Source organism: Pagrus major, chromosome 13, assembly GCF_040436345.1.
Source record: "Pagrus major chromosome 13, Pma_NU_1.0".
NCBI lineage: Eukaryota > Metazoa > Chordata > Actinopteri > Spariformes > Sparidae > Pagrus > Pagrus major.
In genome coordinates, this window is record NC_133227.1 from 11,379,458 (window position 1) to 11,401,782 (window position 22,325).

At 43.4% G+C, this 22,325-nt stretch overlaps 1 protein-coding gene across 1 annotated transcript in view; it reads right to left on the reverse strand.

The window, feature by feature from the left end:
* Positions 1–21,903, reverse strand: part of atp2a3 (ATPase sarcoplasmic/endoplasmic reticulum Ca2+ transporting 3) — a 47,669-nt gene extending 25,766 nt beyond the window's left edge. Inside the window, exons 1-5 of the mRNA XM_073479850.1 lie at positions 21,524–21,903; positions 8,333–8,350; positions 7,598–7,680; positions 1,660–1,764; positions 965–1,103 (exon numbers count right to left, since the gene is read on the reverse strand). Of these exons, the coding sequence (XP_073335951.1) occupies positions 965–1,103; positions 1,660–1,764; positions 7,598–7,680; positions 8,333–8,350; positions 21,524–21,641 (463 nt within the window). The 5' untranslated portion in view covers positions 21,642–21,903. The remainder of the gene's footprint in view (positions 1–964; positions 1,104–1,659; positions 1,765–7,597; positions 7,681–8,332; positions 8,351–21,523) is intronic.
* Positions 21,904–22,325: the final 422 nt, after the last annotated feature.

The window sequence follows — 22,325 nt, forward strand, 5'->3', positions numbered from 1 at the left end:
CACACACACACACACAACCACACACACACACAAAACCACACACACACAGTGTATTTCATGTTTTCCCATGCAAGTGATGTAAAGTAGGCTCTCTGTAAAAGTTTTTAAGGGGGCTGATCTGAGACTCAATGAGACTTCCTTGGATGGATAATTTCATTGTCATTTTTGAAACCTTGCTGAAACAGCGGCAGGGCTTCACTGTAACCAACGCAGCATGCATCTCTGCTTGCCTCTCTGTGCTGCGATTATGAATGAACGTTGTGATCTCTCACACACATCCGTAGTTCTCCCTCCTTTCCCACACATCACTCCGAGCCGCCTGAGACGAATCACTAGCCAAAGCAGAGGATTACACTCTTGAAACTGCTCACGTTGACGGTGAAGTGATCTCCTTGGTGTTGCATGTGTGTCCACACACACTAACTCTGGCATACACAGATGTTCTGGAACCAGAGTGACAACAAGACTATTTTTAGACGAGGCTGCCCACACATGGGCGAGTTTACAGCGGGGGAATTGTGTGTATGTGCATGTAACGTGGGGGAGTGTGAGTGAGGAGCTGACAAACATCCAGCAGCGTCCAGGTGGTGAGACTGAGAGCATGGAAAGCAAAGGGAAACGGGGGGAAAGCTGTGGAAAATTAAACTGGGCCTTAAATACAAGGGGTGACCACAGCCACTTACACAGAACCTCACACACACACAAACAGACACAACTGGGTAGCAGCCCTGGCACCTGCACATCCAGAGAAAAGACTCTTATGTAATCTAGGTTGAGATATTCCAATAGTGTTTCCAGACTCATGAATGGGAGGCAAAAGGCTGTGTGAGAGTGTGTTTCTGTGCATGTTGAGAGCAAACAGGCAGCTAGGTGACAGCAGCGAGAGTCCTCTGGAAGTCGACAGAGCATAAATTAGCCTAGGTGAGTGGCAGTAAGAGTTTGGCTGGGTGCAGCCGCAGCTTACCTGCCACCTCCACTATGTCTCCTGGGACGATGTCTCTGGCTTTGATCCTCTGGACAGCCTTGCGATTCATACGGTACACCTTCCCCATCTCTGGTTCATACTCCTTCAGAGCCTCGATGGCATTCTCAGCATTACGCTCCTGTTGAGAGAGACGTGGAAAAGAGGAAGTCAACAGCACTTTGTACATTTCTTGGTAAAATGATGTTTTACAATAAATTAAGTTAATCTCTGTTGAACATTACATCAATTTAGAATGTTTTTAGAGTTATTCACTTGGTACACCGTGTCATAACAGAGTCATAAGCCTTGATGGTCGCCCTGTTTCTATTTTTGACACATGCATAAAAAATTCCTTCTTCCTCTTCAACTTAAATGAACCAAGTGGTCCTTTTGCATTAGCTCCCTGCTTTGTGCATGTCTTCACTCGACGGACAGACTCAAATTCTCCAGTGTTGACAGCCTCATCCCATCCCAATGCGCCGTTTGGACATACAGATGTTAGCACATGTTGACGCCTAACAAAACGCTAAAGGTGAATCCATGTATCCTGCAACAGCTGGAGGACAGGATCAAATGTTTTGACTTCGCCGTCTTCTCAGGCATCATTAGCCTTCATTATCATGTGATCACCTCGTGGAGAGAAAATGTTAATCATGTGTATATACACTTTACACAGGAAGAAGAGTGTATCTCACCTGCCAGACCCCGATAACAGCGTTGGCGATGAGGATAAGAAGAATAACAACAGGCTCAACAAAGGCGGTGGTTGTCTCCTCTCCCTCCTCAAACAGAGCCAACACCTAGATGAACACACAGGACACATTACCTTAGCAGACATTTTATACTGCAACTCCTCAAGTCCCACAGTAGCTTCATTATATAAGTTTTCAGGAACAGTTGCTCATGTGTGGGAGGAACAATGCTTAAATATTGTTGCAGGAAACTGTAGAGAAGGCAAACCAACTCAAAGTATATCTGGACAAAGGAGCTGCAGCTCGGTTCCAGTGTTACATTTAGCAGTGACTCGCTACTTCACCTTAGCATACTATTAGCTAGCATTACGTTTATCAACCATTTATCCACAACTTTTAGCCATCAATTTAAACTTGTTGTTAATTATGTTTAGCGTATTATTACAACCATTTATCTATAAGCATACTATTATATTTATTTGAACCATTAGCCTAATTTTAGCTAATAATTATTTCCACCATTTTGGAATTACTTTTAGTTACTTCAACTTGTTACTTATTACTTTTAGCTTATTATTTCAACTATTAATCATTTTGCTTTGGCTACTATTAGCTAGATGTAATTATTTCAACCATTTAACCACTACTTTTAGCTGTCTATTTTAAGAGGAGCCATTAGCTCACTGTTAGCTGGTTATTTTAACCTTGTACACCATGTACATTCAACTTATCAAGTTGTTATTCATTACTTTAAGCTTCAACCATTAATACATCAACTTAGGCTACTTTTAGCCAATTACTTTAACCATTTATAAATTAGCTTAGCCTACTATTAGCTAGCATTATATATTTCAACCATTCATCTACTACCTATAGCGAGCTATCTAGTTCAACTTGTTATTTATTACTTATCTTATTGTTTCAACAATTTATCCATTAACTTACCTTTATCCAATACTGTAAGTTCAACTTTTTATCCATGACTTTTACCCATTCTAACAGTTTATCCATCACTTTAGCCATCTTTTTGTTCATCCATTACCTCTGTCTGACTGTTTAGACTGCTCTGCTCACTTGCTAAATTTGTCATGAACTCTTAATAGTCATGTCTATTAACAGGTGTTTAAGCTGATTATTCTAATTGATTAATTCTAATTCAAACTGATTCATTCTATTATTAGTTAAGCTGAAGCCACTATACAGTCTTTCTACACACCAGGTGCAGAAGTACTGTATTCTCTGAGGTACAAGTACCTCTGGTTATGAATGGCTGCTCTATGCAGTAAACCTCCGACCTCCACAGCCAGGAGCAGGTGATTAAGTGTAACTGAAATCAGGAGAGATGCACTCATGGCTCCGCTCTTTTCACAACCCCGACACTTGAAACAGAAAGGCTGGTAAATGGCCAGAGGGTCCAGACCTGCGCCTCTGCAGTACATTTCAGACATTTCAGACTGGAACTGACTGCAACAGAAATATACTGCAGCTTCTGAATGAAATTAATACAGTTGTAAGAGTTAAAATTGGTGTAATGTGCAAGAATTTCTCTGTCCCTCAGTGGACCATGTCATTCATTTTGGTTTTAAAGTTAAAATTGAGGATCAAACTAAAATAAAAAACATGATCGATGTGATTTTTTACAAAAACAATCCTCATAAGTAAAAACATAAATTTAATAGAACAGTTGCTAAAAAAAAAGAAGAAAATGCACGGGAAAAAAAAAAGCAATGAGAAAACTCATGAGTTTGGTAGCCTCGAGCAGCAATACGATGCCTGAAATGACAAGGGCAATAAAAATAAATTAAATCCTGCAGGAAATTAGATCATCGGGGAAATAAAATCATTGGTATTAGACTGGATGAACTGGGCTAACTTTAAGCATAGTCATTCTTACAAAGCCTAGATTTGCAGGAGTGTTTTTGTAGCACGGCTTAGACTCAGTACACCAAAGCTCCTGGATGGTAGGAAAATCAAATACAAATGAACATTTACATAGGGATTAACGAGAACTACTTCTTTGTCTTTTCGGCTGACTGTACCAGAACATGGGGCTTGAGTGGGTTGAACGACAAGACCGTTAAAATAGAGTAAAGTTGGTCCCTTTTATACGTAAAAACACATTTAAGTTTAGTACAACATGCTCTGTTCTGCTGTTGTCATACTAGTGGTGATATTAATTCACTAATGTCACTCAAAAAATCATGACATATGTGGCAAAAATTGACCACATGACTTTAACCTGAAATAATATCTTGTCCAACATTTGCTTACTGTGGCTGAAAACAGCGCTGATGAGAACCATAAATCAAAAAAGTTGCAGGTCAGCAAAACAAAATGCTAAACTGATAAATCCACGACCTGTTCGACAAGTTTTAAATTGTCATTTTGGGTAAATTCGTTGTTACATCAATCAAGTCATAAAAAAATAATAGTTAGATTAATCCAATAAACAATCGACAGATTCATTGATAAAAATATAATCATAGGTGCAGCCCTAATATTATCTGAACTTGCCCAACCCTAACCTGCAAAAAGCCACCATGATAAAGTCAAGCTGTTGTTGTAAAACAGCTTTTTAAAGAATAAAATATAGTAATATAATTGTCAGGGGACAAAACAAATGATGTTGATCTTTACATATCCAGATGTGCAGGTCTAACAATGGCATCGCTGTCAGGGCAGGAAAGAAATGTTTAAATCCAAAATCCAAAGGAAACAAATCATGACCTTGAAATTAAATCGAAAGTTTGAATCAAATCGTGAGTTTGGAGAATGCACAGAAATGGTAAATTATCCTGTGCAATCAAAGTCATGTCACTACACTTCTTCTTCAGCTTCTCTATAACCAGATACAGTAATGACAGCTATACTCAATGCTAGATGTTATAATAAGCACTGAAGGACATCTTCAGGAGATCATAACAAAAAAAAGATCTACGCTTCAACACAGAAATGACGTCAAATCTACCGTACGTCGCCATTATTTTATCAATGACAGGGATAGAAACTAAACCTACTGCACAACAAAAGCAGCAGAGAGAGAAGGAGAGATAAAGTGGAGCTACTTCTCCATGATCTGAAGGGGCTTATCAAATGATAAAAGAGTATATTCTCCACAAAGTATTGAGCACCGGCGTGTACGTCACAGCAGCCTGAGCCTGGTCGATAGCTCATCATTCCACATCATTTGGGACGGTAAATCTCCCCTCTGACTGAGCTGAGATTGGAGGGCAACAATGGCAGTCCTCTCAGTGAGGACGATTCAGAAGACGCTTTACACAATCAGCACACATTCAGAGAGGGGTTTGAATGCCTAACTCCTACTTTCACACTGAATAGGAGTTTAAATGGAGAGAGTCTGGAGGAAATCTAACTGCTTGCATTTGGCAATCTGAGGCCAAATTAAGCTCAGATTCAACATTAGGTTTTAAAATCAAAGCTTCATCCAAAATAAACCTCTCCTAACAGCTTTAAACATTGCACTCCTCACACCCCGCATGCATAACTAAAGGCTGAGACACATGCCGACAGATGGCCCACTATATCTGAACGTCTCCAGAGTTTTGGAACATCACGTGGTGCTCGGCAAAAATGGAAAAACACGTCTTTTATTCATAACAAATTAATCAGAAAATCACATACTAAAGGTCACCCATTGAAAAATGTGCAGTAAACAAGAAGTCAATCAATCAATTCAAGTGTCACTTGACTTTTCATGACCCTTCCTGTTCTATTTTGACCTCTTCAACATTAGCTCAATTTTCTGCAGTGACGTGGAAACCAAATAAAAGATCTCTTCCTTCAACTCAAAGGGAGGAAGTGCAGTGATTGTTTCAGGTGGCGAGGGTGGCTTTCTGTGTGGCTCTGCTCCACTTAATCCGACCAGGCAGTGGGCTGACTGTCAGCTTGTCACTTCAGCAAAATAGATCATTATAAAAAGGATATAAAATGATTTGATAAACTGAGATACAGCTCAGGAACCTCACTGAATTGTTTCTGTATTAATTTCCCCATTTTTTTGAGGTAACACTTAATAAAATAACTAACAATTAAAGGAGATCTATCAGGCTTTTTCATTTTTTTCCTGTCCATCAGTGTTATATCTGTTCTCGTGCATGTAAAAGATCCTGAAAGTTAAAAAGGTCAGCCAGCAACAGAAGCTCCTCTCTCCCACAGAAAACACTGCTCCTGAAACGCCTCGTCAGTAGTCTCGCCTTTGAATACGTGACTTTGTGACATCACACTACATCACCATGTCACACATTTGCATAATGTATGCCTAGCAGCTAGTTTGGCATGTAAGAATTAATTTAGCACAGCTGCACTGTTGTTATGGTGCTGGGTCAGGCATGTGTGAGCTGACCAATCAGAGGACACTGTGTATTTGGGAGGCGGGCCTTAAAGAGACAGGAGCTGACACAGAGCGTTTCAGACAGGGTGAATACAGAGCTGCAGCACTGGACAGTGTGAGGACACTGATGTGTTTGTTGAACATTAAAGTATGTAAACTTATTCTAGCAGTAACCTCAAATAAAATTATGAACCTGAAAATGAGCATATGTCTCCTTTAATATATGGTAAATTTACAGTTAAATAAACATTTGTTAACAGTTATTTCACTGTTAAACTATGAAATGCTTTATAAACTATTTATTTGGCAGTTTATGTAAAGTGAAAACTAATGTTTGTCTTACTTTGTAAATGTTTATTTACATTACGTTTATTTATAAATTCTTATTATTTATTCTATAAATATTATTTGGATGGCATTATAAAATTACTCAATAAATGGTTGATAAAGCATTTTATTGCTTGTTAACAGTGAATTAACTATTAACTTGTAAATGTGTTGTCATAGAAACAACAACATAAAGTAGACTGACCTGCTCTGTTTTGTCTAATGAAAAGCTTCACTCTGGTGTTATGCAAAGCAGGCAGGACAGTCTAATCATCTCAGTTTGAATATATTCAAAATAACAGCCAAATGAGTCCCAGGCTGAGGTCTAACTTTCTCTCCAGTTGACTCTACTTCAGCCACTCCCTGAGTATACTGGTGACATACAAAACACTGAGCAAATACAAAAGGTTATAGAGGACTAAAGCAATATAATTCATCAGCAGACAAGCTCTGCAAATGTGTGTGATTAAGACAAGCTGCTCCGGACTGTCATATACTTTATTTGTGATTTCGAGTCAGATCAGGTCACGAGGAACTTCACTTTAGTTGCTGAGCTGAAACCACTCCAGGCAGCGATGACATTATAAAGCATAAGGGTCTGTGCGGCAGTGGAACAGGGGCCGTGTTCCACTATAAACAACCTTTTTAAAAGTAAGGAAAGGCTGATTTACATGAGGAAAAGTGAGCCCACACTGCAACATCCTGCAGTTACAACCCACGCCTGCTCTAAGAGCCTCTCACCAACAACAGTTAGAGAAGATATGTTGTGTCATATACATTTTTAGAGCAATTTTCCTACTTTCAGAAATAGCAACAGCAATTCCACCCCGAGACACCGGGGACATGCTGTAATAGATGGAAAAAAGTTATTATGCAGTCAGGATTCCCCCACTCCACCCCTCTCCGACCTCCACCACCCTCGGACTGCAACCAGGGTCACAGATTGAGGCGCTGCAGCAGAGACAGCTTTGATTGATAGTTTTGTTTTCAGCTGTGCTCTGTCTGTTCGCTCCACTGAAACCATATCATCACTGGGTGGAAAAGCCTGCAATACACATGTTTCCACATGAAAAGGGACCACTAACTAGGCTGGGGGATGTTCTGACAGGGGTGTAAAGCTGCCTAAAGCTAATGGAGCAGTCTATTAAGTGGCAATTTCCTGGCCTGTGTCCAATTTTGGTCTCAAATACTCATTTGAGAACCAAGATCAAGAACAAATAAGATGAAGGCCAGTGGCATTTTAATTAGCTGGGTCATACTTACAAAAGAGACGCAGGCAGCTAGCAGCAGGATCCTGACCAGGAGGTCCTCGAACTGCTCCACCACCAGCTCCCACAGGGACTTCCCTGAAATAGACAAAAACATGTTACACATCTGTGTGCATCACACGCAATTAAAAGGATGAGTTCACCCAAAACTGAATATTCAGTCATCGACTCAGCCGCATGCAGATGGAAAGATGGATGAAGTTTCCTAGTCCACAAAACACTGTTTCCCCTAATCAACTAGCCACTTTGTTTTCTTTCAGTTGTTTGTTTTTTAAGTTTTAAAACCAACAAGTCCCCATCTACTTCAGCTCTTAAAAGAGAAAGCTATTTTGCTAGGGAAATGTTTTGTGGACTAAGAAACTTCACCCAACTTTCAATCTTTGGAGGGTAAGTAGATAATGGCTGAATTGCCATTTTTGGGTGAACTTATCCTTTAATGTCTGAGTCATGCACTGTTAGCAAGGAAAGTGTGTCCTTATAAGGATGGAGAGGATATCTAAGATGTATTGACATTAGCTTCACAGCACTGATAAGCAGCTGAAAAGAAAGACAATCCCTGTATTTACAGAGACGTATGCTTGTGTGTCCATGGATGGAAAGCTGCAGTCGTGTGTGTACACTCCCAAAGTTTAGCCCTCGCTCTACATAAAAGAAAAGATCCTGGCTTGAGACACTTAATCAGGTAGTAAAGGGAGGAGGATCGCAGCTCCCTGGAAAAATCAATATTTACCTTCTTCAGCTGGGAGCTCTGTGGATGTCACACCACGGCGGTTGTAAAGGAATCGGATTGGCGGGGCCCGAGAGAGTGGGGAGGGTGGAGAGGGTGGAGAGGGGAGGGTGGAGGAGAAAGACAAAGAGCAGTTAATACATTTGATTAACTCAGGCTGACTTTGAGACGCACAAACCGCTCTGCAGAATCATTCCTCTTGGTTATGATGATAATATGCTCGGTGCAGGGAGGTTTTCAAGCGGACTATTATCTGCCATGGAATTGTTACCGACTTGAATAACTACCGATCCAAGGCTACAAAATGCCACCGAGACAAATGATCCTTTATGGATTCTCGACTCGAGAGGTTTTAAATTCCACCTTCGGCGCCTCGTGTGCAGCTTCAGGCCAACAGTATCAACTCCGCTGCATAATGACCCTCTCAAACATTTTGTAATAACAAACGGCTTCATCAGACCCGACCGAGGCCTTTGATACCAATCTGACTGCTCATCTCCTGCTCCTGTAAAGGTTATGAAATCACTGATGGTCCGTCAGCACACAAATAGTTTCAAAACACCTGCGAGGCGGGACTCGATATATCTCCGATGAAGTGGATCGAGTGCTTCTTCGCGTGATGAATATCTGAATATCTCAGTTGTGTCGGATCACATTTCTCTGTAATACAAATTCTGTTTTCTATGAACGTTCAAACTTAATCTTGTAAGTTTTAATAAATCTTGTAGAGCGCAACTGATGAGTTTTACTATTGATTCACCCGTCCACTATTTTCTGGATCAATCATTTGCTCCATATAATAATCCGAAGGCCTTGATGGCATATTCAAAAAGATTATTTTGTTCTTCAGTCCTGGTCCTGAGGGCACCCTGCCCTGAATGTTTTAGATGTTTCCCTGCCCGAACAGACCTGATTCAAATCAATGGCTCTTTATCAGACTTCTGCAGAGCTTGATGACGAGCTGATCATCTAAATCAGGTGTTGGAGCAGGAAACATCGAAAACATGCAGGACAGGGGACCAGGACCAGGACCAGGACCAGTACCAGGGTTGAACAGTCATAGAGCATTTGAGAGCTTTGAGAGCTTGGAAGCTTTGACTTTTTGGGTTTTTTTGTATAAAGAAACTAGGGATGGACAATATGGATATGGATTTAGCTTTAGTTTAAGCACACCTGAGGGTGAGAACAGTGAAGATGCAGTGAGCAAAGATGATAAAGTTAACATTGCATACCTCCAATAAGACTTGTTGTGTCTGCATGGCTGCCCTTATTCTCCTTTACCAACTTTAAAAAGGCACATACTAGGGTTGTTACTTTATATTTGAAATTTGGACATTCATTAGGACGTGGGGTTCATAAAAGTTCATATCCGAGCAGTAATAACCTGTCCGAAAAGGACAGTCTATAACAGCAATAGGCCTTTTGTTCTAGTTTGCCTTGTGATCCCTCAGAGGGTGCTCTAAAACCTCACCATCAGTAAACTCAGCTAACGTTAATGTTGTTATATTGTTTTGCCGTCCTGAGAGGCCACACCAAAACATCTGAGAAGCATCTGAGAAGTGTGTGTGGAAGTATAAAGATAAGGCTGTTTGTCGACTTCTGTGGAAATCTGCAGAATCACCAGCTAGCTTACCACCAAACCGAGGCAGTGAAGGCACCACAGACGAGCAGCACAGCACCAGAAATGACTTTACCCACTTAGTCATTATATCCATATTACTGATGATTATTTACTAAGACTCTCTTTGCCTTAATGTTTCAGCAGCATGGTGGTGCAGTGGTGTCAGCACTGTTGCCTCACAGCAAGAAGGTCCTGGTTTCCTGCTTGTGTGGGTTTCCTCCAGGGAGGAATCAAAACATGTACATCAGGTTGATTCTCCAGTCAGTGCCCTTGACCAGAAGCACTGGCTAAGATCTGGAGTTAGTCCCCGGGTGCATACACACTGCCCACTGCTCCCTCGGGATGGGTTAAATGCAGAGTGCCAGTCATATGTTATACATCGCATGTGACTTAAATAAAGATTCCTCTTCTTCAACAATCAATATGAAATGCACTTTGAGGAGTTGTCAAAATCCTGAGAAATATCAGCCAGCCCTGGTGAGTTAGTCTGGATTGTTGCTCAGACAAAAACAAGCAATTTTCAGGTGTCACTTCTGTCTCTGGGTTGGTGGCCTAATTTTTAATTAGTTGGGAAATAAACGAAAGATTAAACGATGAAAATAATCAACAGTCGAAGCTCCATCTGACAGCAATATCAGGATAAAGGCAGCATTTGTCAGCTTGTTCAGGCAACACTTTTTCTGAATCAGAAGTGTGGTGATGTCATTGATATTCATGCTGCAGCCTCGCTCTCCAAACTGTTGGAGTGCACCAGCTCCCCTCCTCCCTTCGCATCAGTATGTGGGTAAGCTCCCACAAAATGAACCAGAGAATGAAAACACATTGCTTTTTTCTCTTTTGCATCATCTTGTCATTTTTCATCTGTCATCTCAGAAGAAAAGCTGTATTTTTTGGGCATTTGGAGGCAACATGATCATCTTCTCCACTCTGATTTTATGACCAGAACATAACACCCACCACACACATGAGTCACTGGTCTGAGTAGAAAACACATCAGTCATATTCTAAAAACATTTCAATTGACAAGTACTGTTGATCAGTGTCACCACAATGAGACACCGGCGTGCTTAGTCACTGTCAGGTCCTCGTTGAGTCCGACGCAAAGCCACAGCCGAACAGGTCCAATATAACAAACCGCATCCATCACATCTGAGGATCAAGATGAGTGATCGTAGCACACGTCTGATCGGCAAATTTTCTGCTCGATTTTGTGTACTTGGCGGCCACGAAGTCTTGGTTTTGACATGATTTCTTTCCGGAAAAGTGGCTTTTCTCCTTTAAGCAGTGGAAACCTCGTGTCCCTGCGCATGTTTTGACCGGACCGCGCTACACGAGTACCAAACGTGACCCTGTCGAGAGAGAGAGGCTGGAAAAGAGCAGAGGCCATGACGTGAACCTGCAGCCTCCTTCCAAAAACTAAAAAGCCCTGCAGCCACTCACTTTACACATGCCACTGGCAGAAAGAGGAATTATTTCACTTCCACAAACTTTTCCTGTAGAGACGAAAAAGCTGTTTGATAACTTTCTTAATTTGGTTTGAAATAAAACCAGAGGAGGAAAAATGGATTGCTGCGGTGCAAACAAGAAAAAAAAGAACACTGACGTTCTTAAGTAGCCGTTAAAACGAGCACTTTGATTTGAAAACACCTCCAGTCAAACCTCAGCTGAATTTTGTAGGTTTCGCGTCAATTATTAGAAAACAACCTTCTTGATACGACTGACCGTTGTGCAGAGGTCGCCTCTCATCCTCAGCCTGTTTAATAATAGCTGATGAGTCATTGAGAATAGCTTTCCTAACTTGCTGTCTGGAGGGTTTTCAGAGTTCAGGTTGGACACGGTTGAACTCACGGGGGACTTTTGGCTGCACTGCAGGCTGCAGAAATGTGGAGAAGTGGGTTCTGCTGTTTTCCATGCTCCACCAGTCTGACATAAGCCTGTTTCCCCATTACAGTGCCTCCCTGGTTGTATAATGTTTTTATGGCAGACAGGCTGGCTGGGACTCCAGGGCTAGAGACAAAGATGGACTGACTCAAAGGACAGACGCAAGGGGAAAGAGAGAAAGAGAGAGGGAGAGGAGGGGGAGGAGGGAGGGAAAGGGCTGGAGGTGTTGAACGGGGTTCCCCGGCTTCCCTCTGCCAAGGATTCCCTCGCAGTCATCTGGGCCGTGTCAACCCCAGGCTTGCCCAGGCACATTCCTGAATACTGACTTCACCTCTCTCTCCGTGTCCCCACAGCACCTCCCCCCGCCTCCTCCCTCCCGGCCCAGACAATGAATAAAAGAGCTTGTTTACGCGTCGCAGCAGAAAAAGCGAGCAGCGCCGAGCAGAGGGGAGACACTTCCTGGAGACGGTTGCCAACAACAGCGGGGAGCTGGTTTGTGTGTCCAGAGAGTCAGGAAGAAAAGCAGGAAAGTGGCCATCCATCTGCACTGCATCATAGGATCTGTGGATGAAGGAGCTCTGACTGCAAGCTCCGCTTTCTAGTCTGACCGAGTCCATTAACTAATTACATCCCAGGTTATTGGGACCCCCAGTAAACCTCACATCTGAGAGTGGTTAAACCGTATTAACGAGCCGGAGTTCAGGCCCTCTTGTGTAAACTACAAACATGAGAAAGTTTTCCGCCGTTACCATGGCGACTTGGCTCACGAAGGCTCCTTGAAAACAGGCGTTTCACAAGATAATGTGCCAGTGTCTGTCAAAATTCACCAAGAATAACTGTTATGCAATCAGCAGGGCCTTGATACAGCACGCTCTGACTGCAGGCATCAAAAACCCCACACATTCTGATGTGAACAGGCTCATTTTCGAGCCTCCGCAGGCTGCTAATACATAGTTAGCATGCAGGCGAGCAGACACACCTCCGAATAAACAGCTTAGCAGACAGCTGGTTAAGTGCGAGCAGCAGTAGAGTGGGTGCATGGAGCTACAGTAGTCCGACTTCAGTAAGTAGCTGCAGCTCCAGGATCTCCCTCCATCCACTAACCATGAGGATGTAAAACAGGCTATAAATACCATGATGAGGCAACCCCTAATGACATCTACTATAGCCTCCTATATCCGCTCACTCTGCTAATGTATTCCCCACCGGAAAAAGGTCTGAATGCATTAACCGTATCAAATGTGAATTATAAATGTAAGCCCATTCTCCTCCCTAACCTTATCATCTCTGCTCCTCAGAAGACGTCGCAGGTAAATGCAGGGGAGACGTCTGCAGTCTGACAGTCCATGTTTCCTTCATTTACATAACTGTCGACGGAGGGGTTTCCTTCTCTGAGGAAGTCATACGCAACCATGTCAAGTGGGTGGGTGTCAGCAGCTATCTTTAAGAGCCCCGCCGAACAGAACAGAACGGGATCAGAGGAGGAAGTGGTACCAAGTCACTAATCGCTCCTCTGCAGCGTAATGAAACAAGGACACGGAGCCCTGACATGCAGCTACTCTTCAGTCATTACAGGCCCTGAAAGCTCTCGCACTGGATTAAAGCTGCTGTACTTTAACACAAGGATCAAATAAAACAAGACTCGTGCCTCGTTTCCATGTAGTTTATAGTTATAGTTATGTCTGTGATTAACAGTTAGGAGTAACTGTAATGTGGAGTAATGTGTTTCTTTACAGGTGGATAGAAACGCCACCACTAGAGATCATTTTCTGTTTTGATAGCTAGACAAAAAAAAGTCCAATAACAAATGCCTCCCACTTGTGTAGCCAGTGTTGTGAAATATGTTGCACTCTATATATTTTACACAACTAGCATGCTAAAAATGCTAAATATGACATTGAACATTTCTCTTAGAACAAATGTATAAATGGAGCTATATTACGTTCATCAATCGGTTAGCTAATTTATTTATGCTAACTTCCTGTGGAACACAGTGCATACGGCCTGTCCGGAAAAGTTATTTTTTATAATAAGGCACATTTCAGACCGTAAAAAACAATGAAACTCGAATTCACACATGGAGCTGTGTAAAAACCAGGAGTAAGAGATTACAGCCATGCTAGCAGCTCACACATGCTCACAACGACGATGCTAACACGCCGATGTTCAGCAGGTATAATGTTAACCAAGTTCATCATCTTAGTTTAGTTACTAGCATGCTAACATTTGCTAATGAGCACTATATTCAAAGTATAACTGAGGCTGAGGGAACCTGTTAATTTTGACCTGGTGACGTCCGCAACAGCCAGGCCAGCGACATGCACGGTGAAAATGGCAAGTTACCCAGTCCCTAAACTGGTTGCTAACAGTAGCCTACCAACGTAAACAAGCTAGCAGCTGTTACCTTTTGTCTGTCCAGTTCAGTCCTGGTCCTCGGGGTCCTGCCCTGCATGTTTTAAATGTTTCCTGCTCCAACACGCGGGATTCAAATGATCAGCTCGTCATCAAGCTCTGCTGAAGCCTGACAATGACCCGTTCATTCGATTCAGGTGTGCTGGAGCAGGGAAACATCTAACACATGCAGGGCAGGACCCCGAGGGACCAGGGTTGAAAAACACTAAACCATAAACCACAGTAGATTTTCTCAAGTCTCAATCTGCAGAAACTTTTCCCGACTAACATAAGTTAAATGTTTAAAACCTGCTGACACATCCGGACTCCCAAGCTGAAATGACTTTGACTTTTTTATAGTGTTGCATACTCTGGACAAAGAAGTGAATTGAGAGTTTAATTTCAAACGGGAGACAGAGAAGACACCCGCGCAGAGGGATGATGAGATGTCCTGCTCATTATAACTGATATTATTTTCGCTGCTTTGTATGATCAACTGACCGGCCTGTAATTGTCTCCACGCTGGGCACACAGAGAGGAAACACCATCAACTGTCGGAGCTGCGCTGAGATAAGTTCTTTTGTGAGGCTGTCGTGTCAGAGAAGGAGAATTAGTTTCAAAGTGGCGATTTTGTCTTTTCGAGCCAATTAGGACAGAAAATGACATGAGATTCAGTTCAGTGGCTGCAGCGGCCGCCTATTGGCTGGGCTGTTTCTGCCGTCATCAGGCTGTGGTCAGGGAAAAAGAGACTGGATTTTTCCTCAGGATGTTGCACAGGATAGGGTATGCTGAAATCAAACTGCACCATCACTCTCATATCCATCCTGAGAGAGTATCTACGACATCTACCGAAAAATACCAAACCGTATCTTACTGAGCAGCCTGTTCTTGACTGCTTAATGTTGAAATCAACACATTTACGTCGGTCTGATTATGAAATTCCATCTGCCACAAACAGCGTAGGTCATCTGAGCCGTGACAGTGACACTTCTGACCATTCTGAGCAAATTATCAAACATCTGCGTAGATTAAAGTTTTGATAAACACAGCAAATGAGCGCCTTTGCTCCACATTTGCCACTCACGTTATGATGCGTTGCAGAGGAAGAGGAAGAGGGCTTGTCAACAGAGCAGGACATGCATGAGGTGATTAGCACAGAGCCGATATCTCGTCAGGGCTCGAGGCTTCCTCTTTAAGGTCACAGCTGTGCGAGGAGCCATTTTTTGAACATCCCAACAGGCTAGCGAGGAGGATGGCACCCGGCCACCCAGTAGCCAATTGCAGAAGCCGAACGCAGTGAAAAATAGTCAGCAATCCCCCTGAAACAGCGGACTGAGATATCTGTGTTACCACCATGCTATTTATAGGCTTTATTCTGGGTTTAGAAACCAGAGCGACACTTTTATCCAATCAAATGCCAGGTTCAGTACAACTTTACTGATCTGAGGCCTGCAGTAATGGAGGCCGCTGTGAAAATAGTACAAATTTCAAAAAGTGGGACTATTTATGAAACGATTAGAGGAAACTTACACATACACCCACTAACAGGAGACGTATATGTGACTGTGAAGTATGGTGTGACAAACTGCACTTTTAGTATCCCTATACTGGATTACATTCCTCTTTGATGTGCCAAAATGATATTAAAGGATAAGTCTGGTGATATTCTAGATATTTCAATGAAAAAGACCAAAACCAACAATCATGTTTGGGTACCCAAAGTAAGGCTTATTGTATTTCTGTGAGCCATAGAGCTCCACTGTTGTCCAAAAATGATTAAACATGACATGAGCGAGTCGTGATGTTGCATCACATTATTACAATGAACCAGGCACTTTGTTTTTTTAAAGTTGATGCAATATACACTGTCCCGCAGCTGTAAATGGACACGAGCGCACTACATCCACAGCTGAAAATAGTCCAGAGTAAATGCACCATTTATTCCTGTTTGAGTGGCCTTTGCTAAAAACAACAGTGCCTAATTGTTTTATGAAATGATTAACCCTTTGAAAAAGGAAGTAAGTATATATTTAAGACCCGTTTTTCGAGCTTTAAATCTTCAATCGAATCACATGCCCTCGGGTTGAGTCTGCCATACAGTACAGAGAAGTTGGAAAGTACTGAGAGACACACTGACATGTTTTGCCTACAACAACAAAAATAGAGAATAAGCCCAGCCTTATCCCTAAAGCTTTGAAAGCTTGATATCTTTACTTTGCCATGTTGTCCTAAAAAGTCAATTTACTCTGTAATGTTATTCCAAATTCTCTGACAGGTGATGTTATGAGGCATTCATGATGTTAGTCCCCCTGCAGTCAAAAACGTCTTTTTCTTCTTGTTCCTACAGTTCGATGTTTGAGCTTCACTGTGCAGTTTGACATTCGAAGGCTGTCTTCACATTAATCTGACGAAAGTGTAAATGTTCTCTGTGCTCATTGGAAATGTTTAGAGGTGGGGCCTACGATCATTGTAAGTGTGATATGAAAACTCCAGCCTCCAGTGCACACTGAGAATGACTTCACAAGTCTGAGACATCTTGTATCCAGCAGTTAAACTTGTGAACCGAAAAATGTTTGCATATTCATATATTCTGAAAGGTTAGTGGAGGTGAAGACGTAGGAGCCATTTTGTAAGGATTTTAAAGTTTTTGTTTTTTTTTGTATGTCAAAATAAATAAATATATAAAAAATAAATGGTGGGAAACTTACTAGATAATGTCACAACTTTTTTGTCACACCTTAAATTTGAAAAAAAGAAATGTAAATGTTATCTTAGTGAGGAATCTAAAACCATGAGGAGGAACTGATCATGAGATAACTCATCTTGAGGTGTAAAAAATCCTGTATCTTTTAAAAATGATCTGAAAATGTGTGACTGGTTTGAAAACAGTATCAACACGAACCTGTTTAAATTAGAGAAGAGAAAGAATCTGGATAAAAAGCTACAATGACTTTTACATTTTTACTTTAAGAACTCATTATGAAATGATTATTATGAAAGATAACTGTCATGTCTCTTCATGTCATCTTTCTGTTTTGACACTGTGGCGTCTTCACTTGTCTCTGAACAGGTTTATCCATCACATCCAACCATGTGACTCTTCCATTATTCTACCAGCTCATTACACTGCACACACAACTCATCTCTCTATATGTATCTAGATTACCTTATGTTCACTTTCCAGTATGGCCTGAAGGCAGACATAGTACAACATATGCTTTGTGTACACACAGCCTCCCCTCCCCGAAACACAAACACTTTTAACTACACGTCTCCCGAGTGGACCGGGCCGCGTTGTGGCGGAGCGGCTGGGGCAGCAGACGGCAGCGACAGTGCGTTAGAGTCCGGTGACTCAACAGCACCTCACCATAAGGGCATGATGGTGAGTGACAGATGCAGAGGTGGGAGGGAAGAAGGCACACAAGTGACAAGCTCGAACAGGATCACAGCTCCTTTGAAGGCAGCTGGGCAGGCACACACAGAGCCCACTAGAAGAGGGAAGTGACTCAACACCCAGAGGACTTCAAATCACTTTTTCTACAACTTAACTCTCCTTCCTCAGCCCACACAACTCCAACGCTGTTACCACAATTTAACTCCCGACTGGACAATTTTTTAGCACAAGTGACAGTTAAGTGGAAGCCGACGACCACTGATTGAGGAGTGTACTGCAACGTTCAGTCTAGATAGTGTCGGTGTGGAGGAGGAGGAGGAGGAGGAGGAGGAGCAGGAAGCCGCTCTCTCGTATTTCAAACGCAAGAGCGAGTAAGTCAGGCTGCTTTTATGTCAAGTTGCAGAACAGGAAGAGAAACAACACAGAGTGAGGTTCCACTAGAGGAAGTTGTAATTATTATTCGTGGCAGAAACTAGAGTGAGGAAAGTTCACCAAGATTGCATCATTTTACCGAGAAAGGCATCATCTAATAATCCCAAACAGCGACGTCACACACTCCTGGGACCGCATCAGTGACAGAAAACAGAACACCTTTTAGATACCAGAGACTTATTGCATTTCCACTTTAGCAAAACAACACCACGTGTCTAATAATCAGATCAATGAAGTAAAATTGAGTCGATGACATGAACAGAAGCTCAGTGGAGCTCGTGTGCAGGAAGCTGCTGGGTTCGTGTGATCGCCTCTGACTTTGCTGAGAGCTTTGGTACCATTTTGTGGCTGAATGTCAACATTTGTATCCAACTTTGGACACTGTGTCACGATGGTGCAATGACATGTATTGCGAGGTTGTTTAACCTGAATGTGTTGCGCAACTGTACTCTCCTGGAGGGAGTGTCGAGAGACACAAGCAGGACTCGCTTTAACGTTCTTTGATTAATAAGGCCTCTCATATAAAACTACTTTGAAATTCTCGAAGTGTCAGGAACTCGGGCTTTGATTGTGAGATTAAAAGGCACAAAAATCCACTCAAATGTTAAATAAAGGAAGAGGAATCAATAAATTAGCAGCTCCTGTAACACTCCTTCACCTGCGCGTCAGCTCCTTTGAAAATAGAAAAAGAAAAATGGCTGTCTGGGACCCCCTCACCCCTCCTCAGAAGAGAAGGATGATTGATCATGAGGACAATATGCCCTTTTACTGACACTTTCTAAAACTGAACCCACTGCGCCTTTGAATCCGGGGTTGTGAGTGCACAGGACACGATCATCAGACAGGGCGCAAGCTGTAACAGCACAAACATTCTTGGTGCACCCACACACACACACACACACACACACACACACACACACACACAGAGAGAGAGAGAAAGAGTGTGTGTTTGAAAGAGAGAGGGAGAGGGAGAGAGAGAGAGAGAGAGAGACGCCTGCGACTTCCTCTACTACATCAGAACCGACTTCTTCACAATGAAAGTGATAAACTGTCTTGTCAATTGAGGTGCTTGATATACTCAGCAGTAAATTAGCTGGATTTCTTGAGTGTGAATGTGTGTGTGTGTGTGTGTGTGTGTGTGTCTTGCAAATAAAAGGCGCTGCTCGTGGACCATGAATGAAAGGTGTGAATAAAAGTTCAGCTGTGAAAGACTGTCCAGATGTGGCGGCTAAGCTCATTTTCCAACATCTCAGAAAGGGATCAGAAACTGTGACGCAGCTCAGCTGGGTTTTTACTGTCGCAGCGCATGAAAGCGCCAAAGCTTCGACACTGTTCACCTGCCTTTACTCACTGTGTAGCAATGAAAGGCAACATTTTAAGTGCTTTCCTACATCTATAAGCATTATGAAAGGCAAGAATCTTAAGAACAAGGTCAAATCAATGAGATCTCCTCCTGATGAGACTTTCTCACCATTCTGCCGTTAAAAAGCAATTAATGAGAGCGCTCAGCTTTAGGTTTGAATGGATGATATAAGAGTGAAAGCCCAAAACTAGGCCAGAACATCTGACCTCAATGCGGTTTCACCACATTTTCTACTTCCAAGTCGTCTATAGAAGTAACGAGGCTCGACTCTTGTCATGTTTTAATTGAGCAGCTAACAGACACTTCTCAGATGTTGTGATGAAACCCCCTCATCCATCCCACTGATCCAGAGGCCGACGGAGCATGTTAACCTCCCCTCTCCCGCGGAGGAGTGTGATGTCTGAGTCAAACATGTCACATCACCTCCCCCCCCCATTGCATGTCAACGCCTCCTCCTCCTCCTGCGGACACTCGGAGCAGCGTGCTGGCTGTGAACTGACAGCAGATCATGTCAATTCCACCTCCTTCTTGCCTTCACTGACTGCGTGAGCGCAGCGGAGATGTTGTTGATTTAGGTTAATGATCCTGCCGATAATGAGATCCAGCTAACTACGCCTCAGAGTGAAACGCCGTGCACGATGTGGGGTGAGCATACCACCCGCAAACGGACGCTCCCTGGAACAAAACACCCCGGCTCACGCAGAGTGGAGTCCTCACAGTCAACTACAGAGTCTGCGGTTTGTGAGCAGAGGGGAAGGAGCCGTTTAGCAGCCGTACATCACTCTGCAGTGACATGTACTAAAATAGTAAACAAAGCCGAGCCAATTTAATGCTGGTTTTTCCCCTTTTTTGGCTCATGAGTGGATGACCCCTATATATTCATCCCCAAATAGAAAAAAAAAGGGTATCCCCTCCCCTCCGGCGTTTATCTGCAACGCGCTCTCGCACAAGGCAGGAAGTTCACAGCTAAAAGCGAAAGAGATGCTATCTGTGGCAAGACGTTGCTTTTTTTCCATGAAGTCATCACAAGCCCCTGGGTAGAGTGGCTGGCTGCAACAAAAGGGCTACTGTTCGACTGGCACAATGTGCCGCTCTGCTCCACACAGCTCGGCCACACATGCAAATGACAGGCCAGGAGGGAAAGGTGTGGTAGTGTCAGGTCCGAGCTCGGCACGAAAAACACTCATCAGACACCAGCTGGGTGTAAGAGATGGTGGAGGCTTCATCACCTGATAAATAGCTTGCACTGACACCATTTTCAAAAATACAGGTTAATGAGCTCTATCACAGTCAAAGTTTGATTTCAATTGACTCCACACATCCACTCCGCCTGTTTTATCTTGTAATTTGAACTGGAAAGTGTCCGGGCCACGTGTGGAACAACTGTTGAAAGTGAAAACAGGTTGTTCAAGATTTTCTGTTTCATTATCTTCAACACCTCATCTCCTTCTTCCACTCCAGCAGCCTGAGCCTGCCTGCTCTGCACTTCCTGATCCCTGCATGTCAGCCTGGGATGTCTGTCTCCACACACACACACACACACACAGATATACACACAGAGATATGCACACACACACACAGACACACACACACACACACACACACACACACACACACACACACACACACAGCAGCAGCACATTACTGTGTCAATAGTTAGTGAGGGAGGGCTGCAGGGTTTGTTTTCCCAGGAGAATAAAGCTTTCTTTGGAGAACTTGTTTGAAAGGAGAGCTGACATGAAGCAACCTGGGTATAAAAAACAAAAAGGTGGCTGTGGGTGAATCATTCCAATCAATCCAGAGTTTAATTAAGGTTTATTCGCACCCTTGTCCAGCTGTGACTCAACTTTAACTAGTCTGATACGCAGTGCATTACTCCAATGCAGGCATGTGCATCAATGAACGCTCCCCAACGTTTCCACTGACTGTGCGCCACAGGGAATATGGTTGTTTTGGTTTGTTTTTTTTACGCGCACGATTCGCACCAACCTCACATATAACGGCAGCAGTTGGGATTTCCTGGCACATGAATCGATGCGGGCTGTAATGCGCAGCGGGTCTCAACTCAACATTAAAGATGCAAAAACGTATGCAAGACAGAAAACTACTCACCGTTCGGTCCATATTTCTCTAGATGGACTTTGACTTGCTCCAGAGTCAGCCCAGTGTTCTCGTTCACACCGAAGTTGTCTAAAACTTCAGTCGCAGATTTAGTGTGCGCATTTTCCATCTTGCTGGAGCGGAGGGGGCTTAGATGATCAGGTCGAAATGCATGTAGTTGAGAAACATCTATTGTGGCAATCGGGGAGGGAGCGCGGGGGGTGGAGGGGGGGTTGAAGCAGCAGTAATTTCCACCGATGGACGCTGAGGCTGCGGAGAGTCGCTCGGCGTGCTCTGTCACCTGTCCCCCCTGAAGAAAAACCTCCGGGTCCGCGGTACACACGCTGCTGTAGCTCTGTTGATCGACTGCCGCTGCTACTTCATCTCCATCTGAAGGTGTGCTGTGTGTGTGCCGGGGCGGACCGCCTCTCCGCCGCTGAGCACTCCCTCCTGCGCTCCCATTGGCTGCGCGCACCTGAGCGGAGGGTTCAGCCGCCTCGGGCACCTTCCCTCCAAACAGGACGCGCACGGCCCCGTCAGGCCTCCCGTGTGTGCGTCGTGCCGCAGGTTGTTAACGCGCAGACAGGTTATGGTTAATGCTGCCGAGTGACGTCATTTCATTGCTCCTTATAGGGGAATCATCTCGAGTTCAAACACAGGCAGCCGCACATCAGCGCCCCTGCAGCTGGGGGAGACACAGTGCCTTGCTCAAGGACACAGTTAACACGGCGGTTTCACGCCCATCAGCACCCACACCACTGTGTTTTATGAGGGAGCCAGTGCAGAGCAGCAGTACTAGTTGCATGTTAATGAA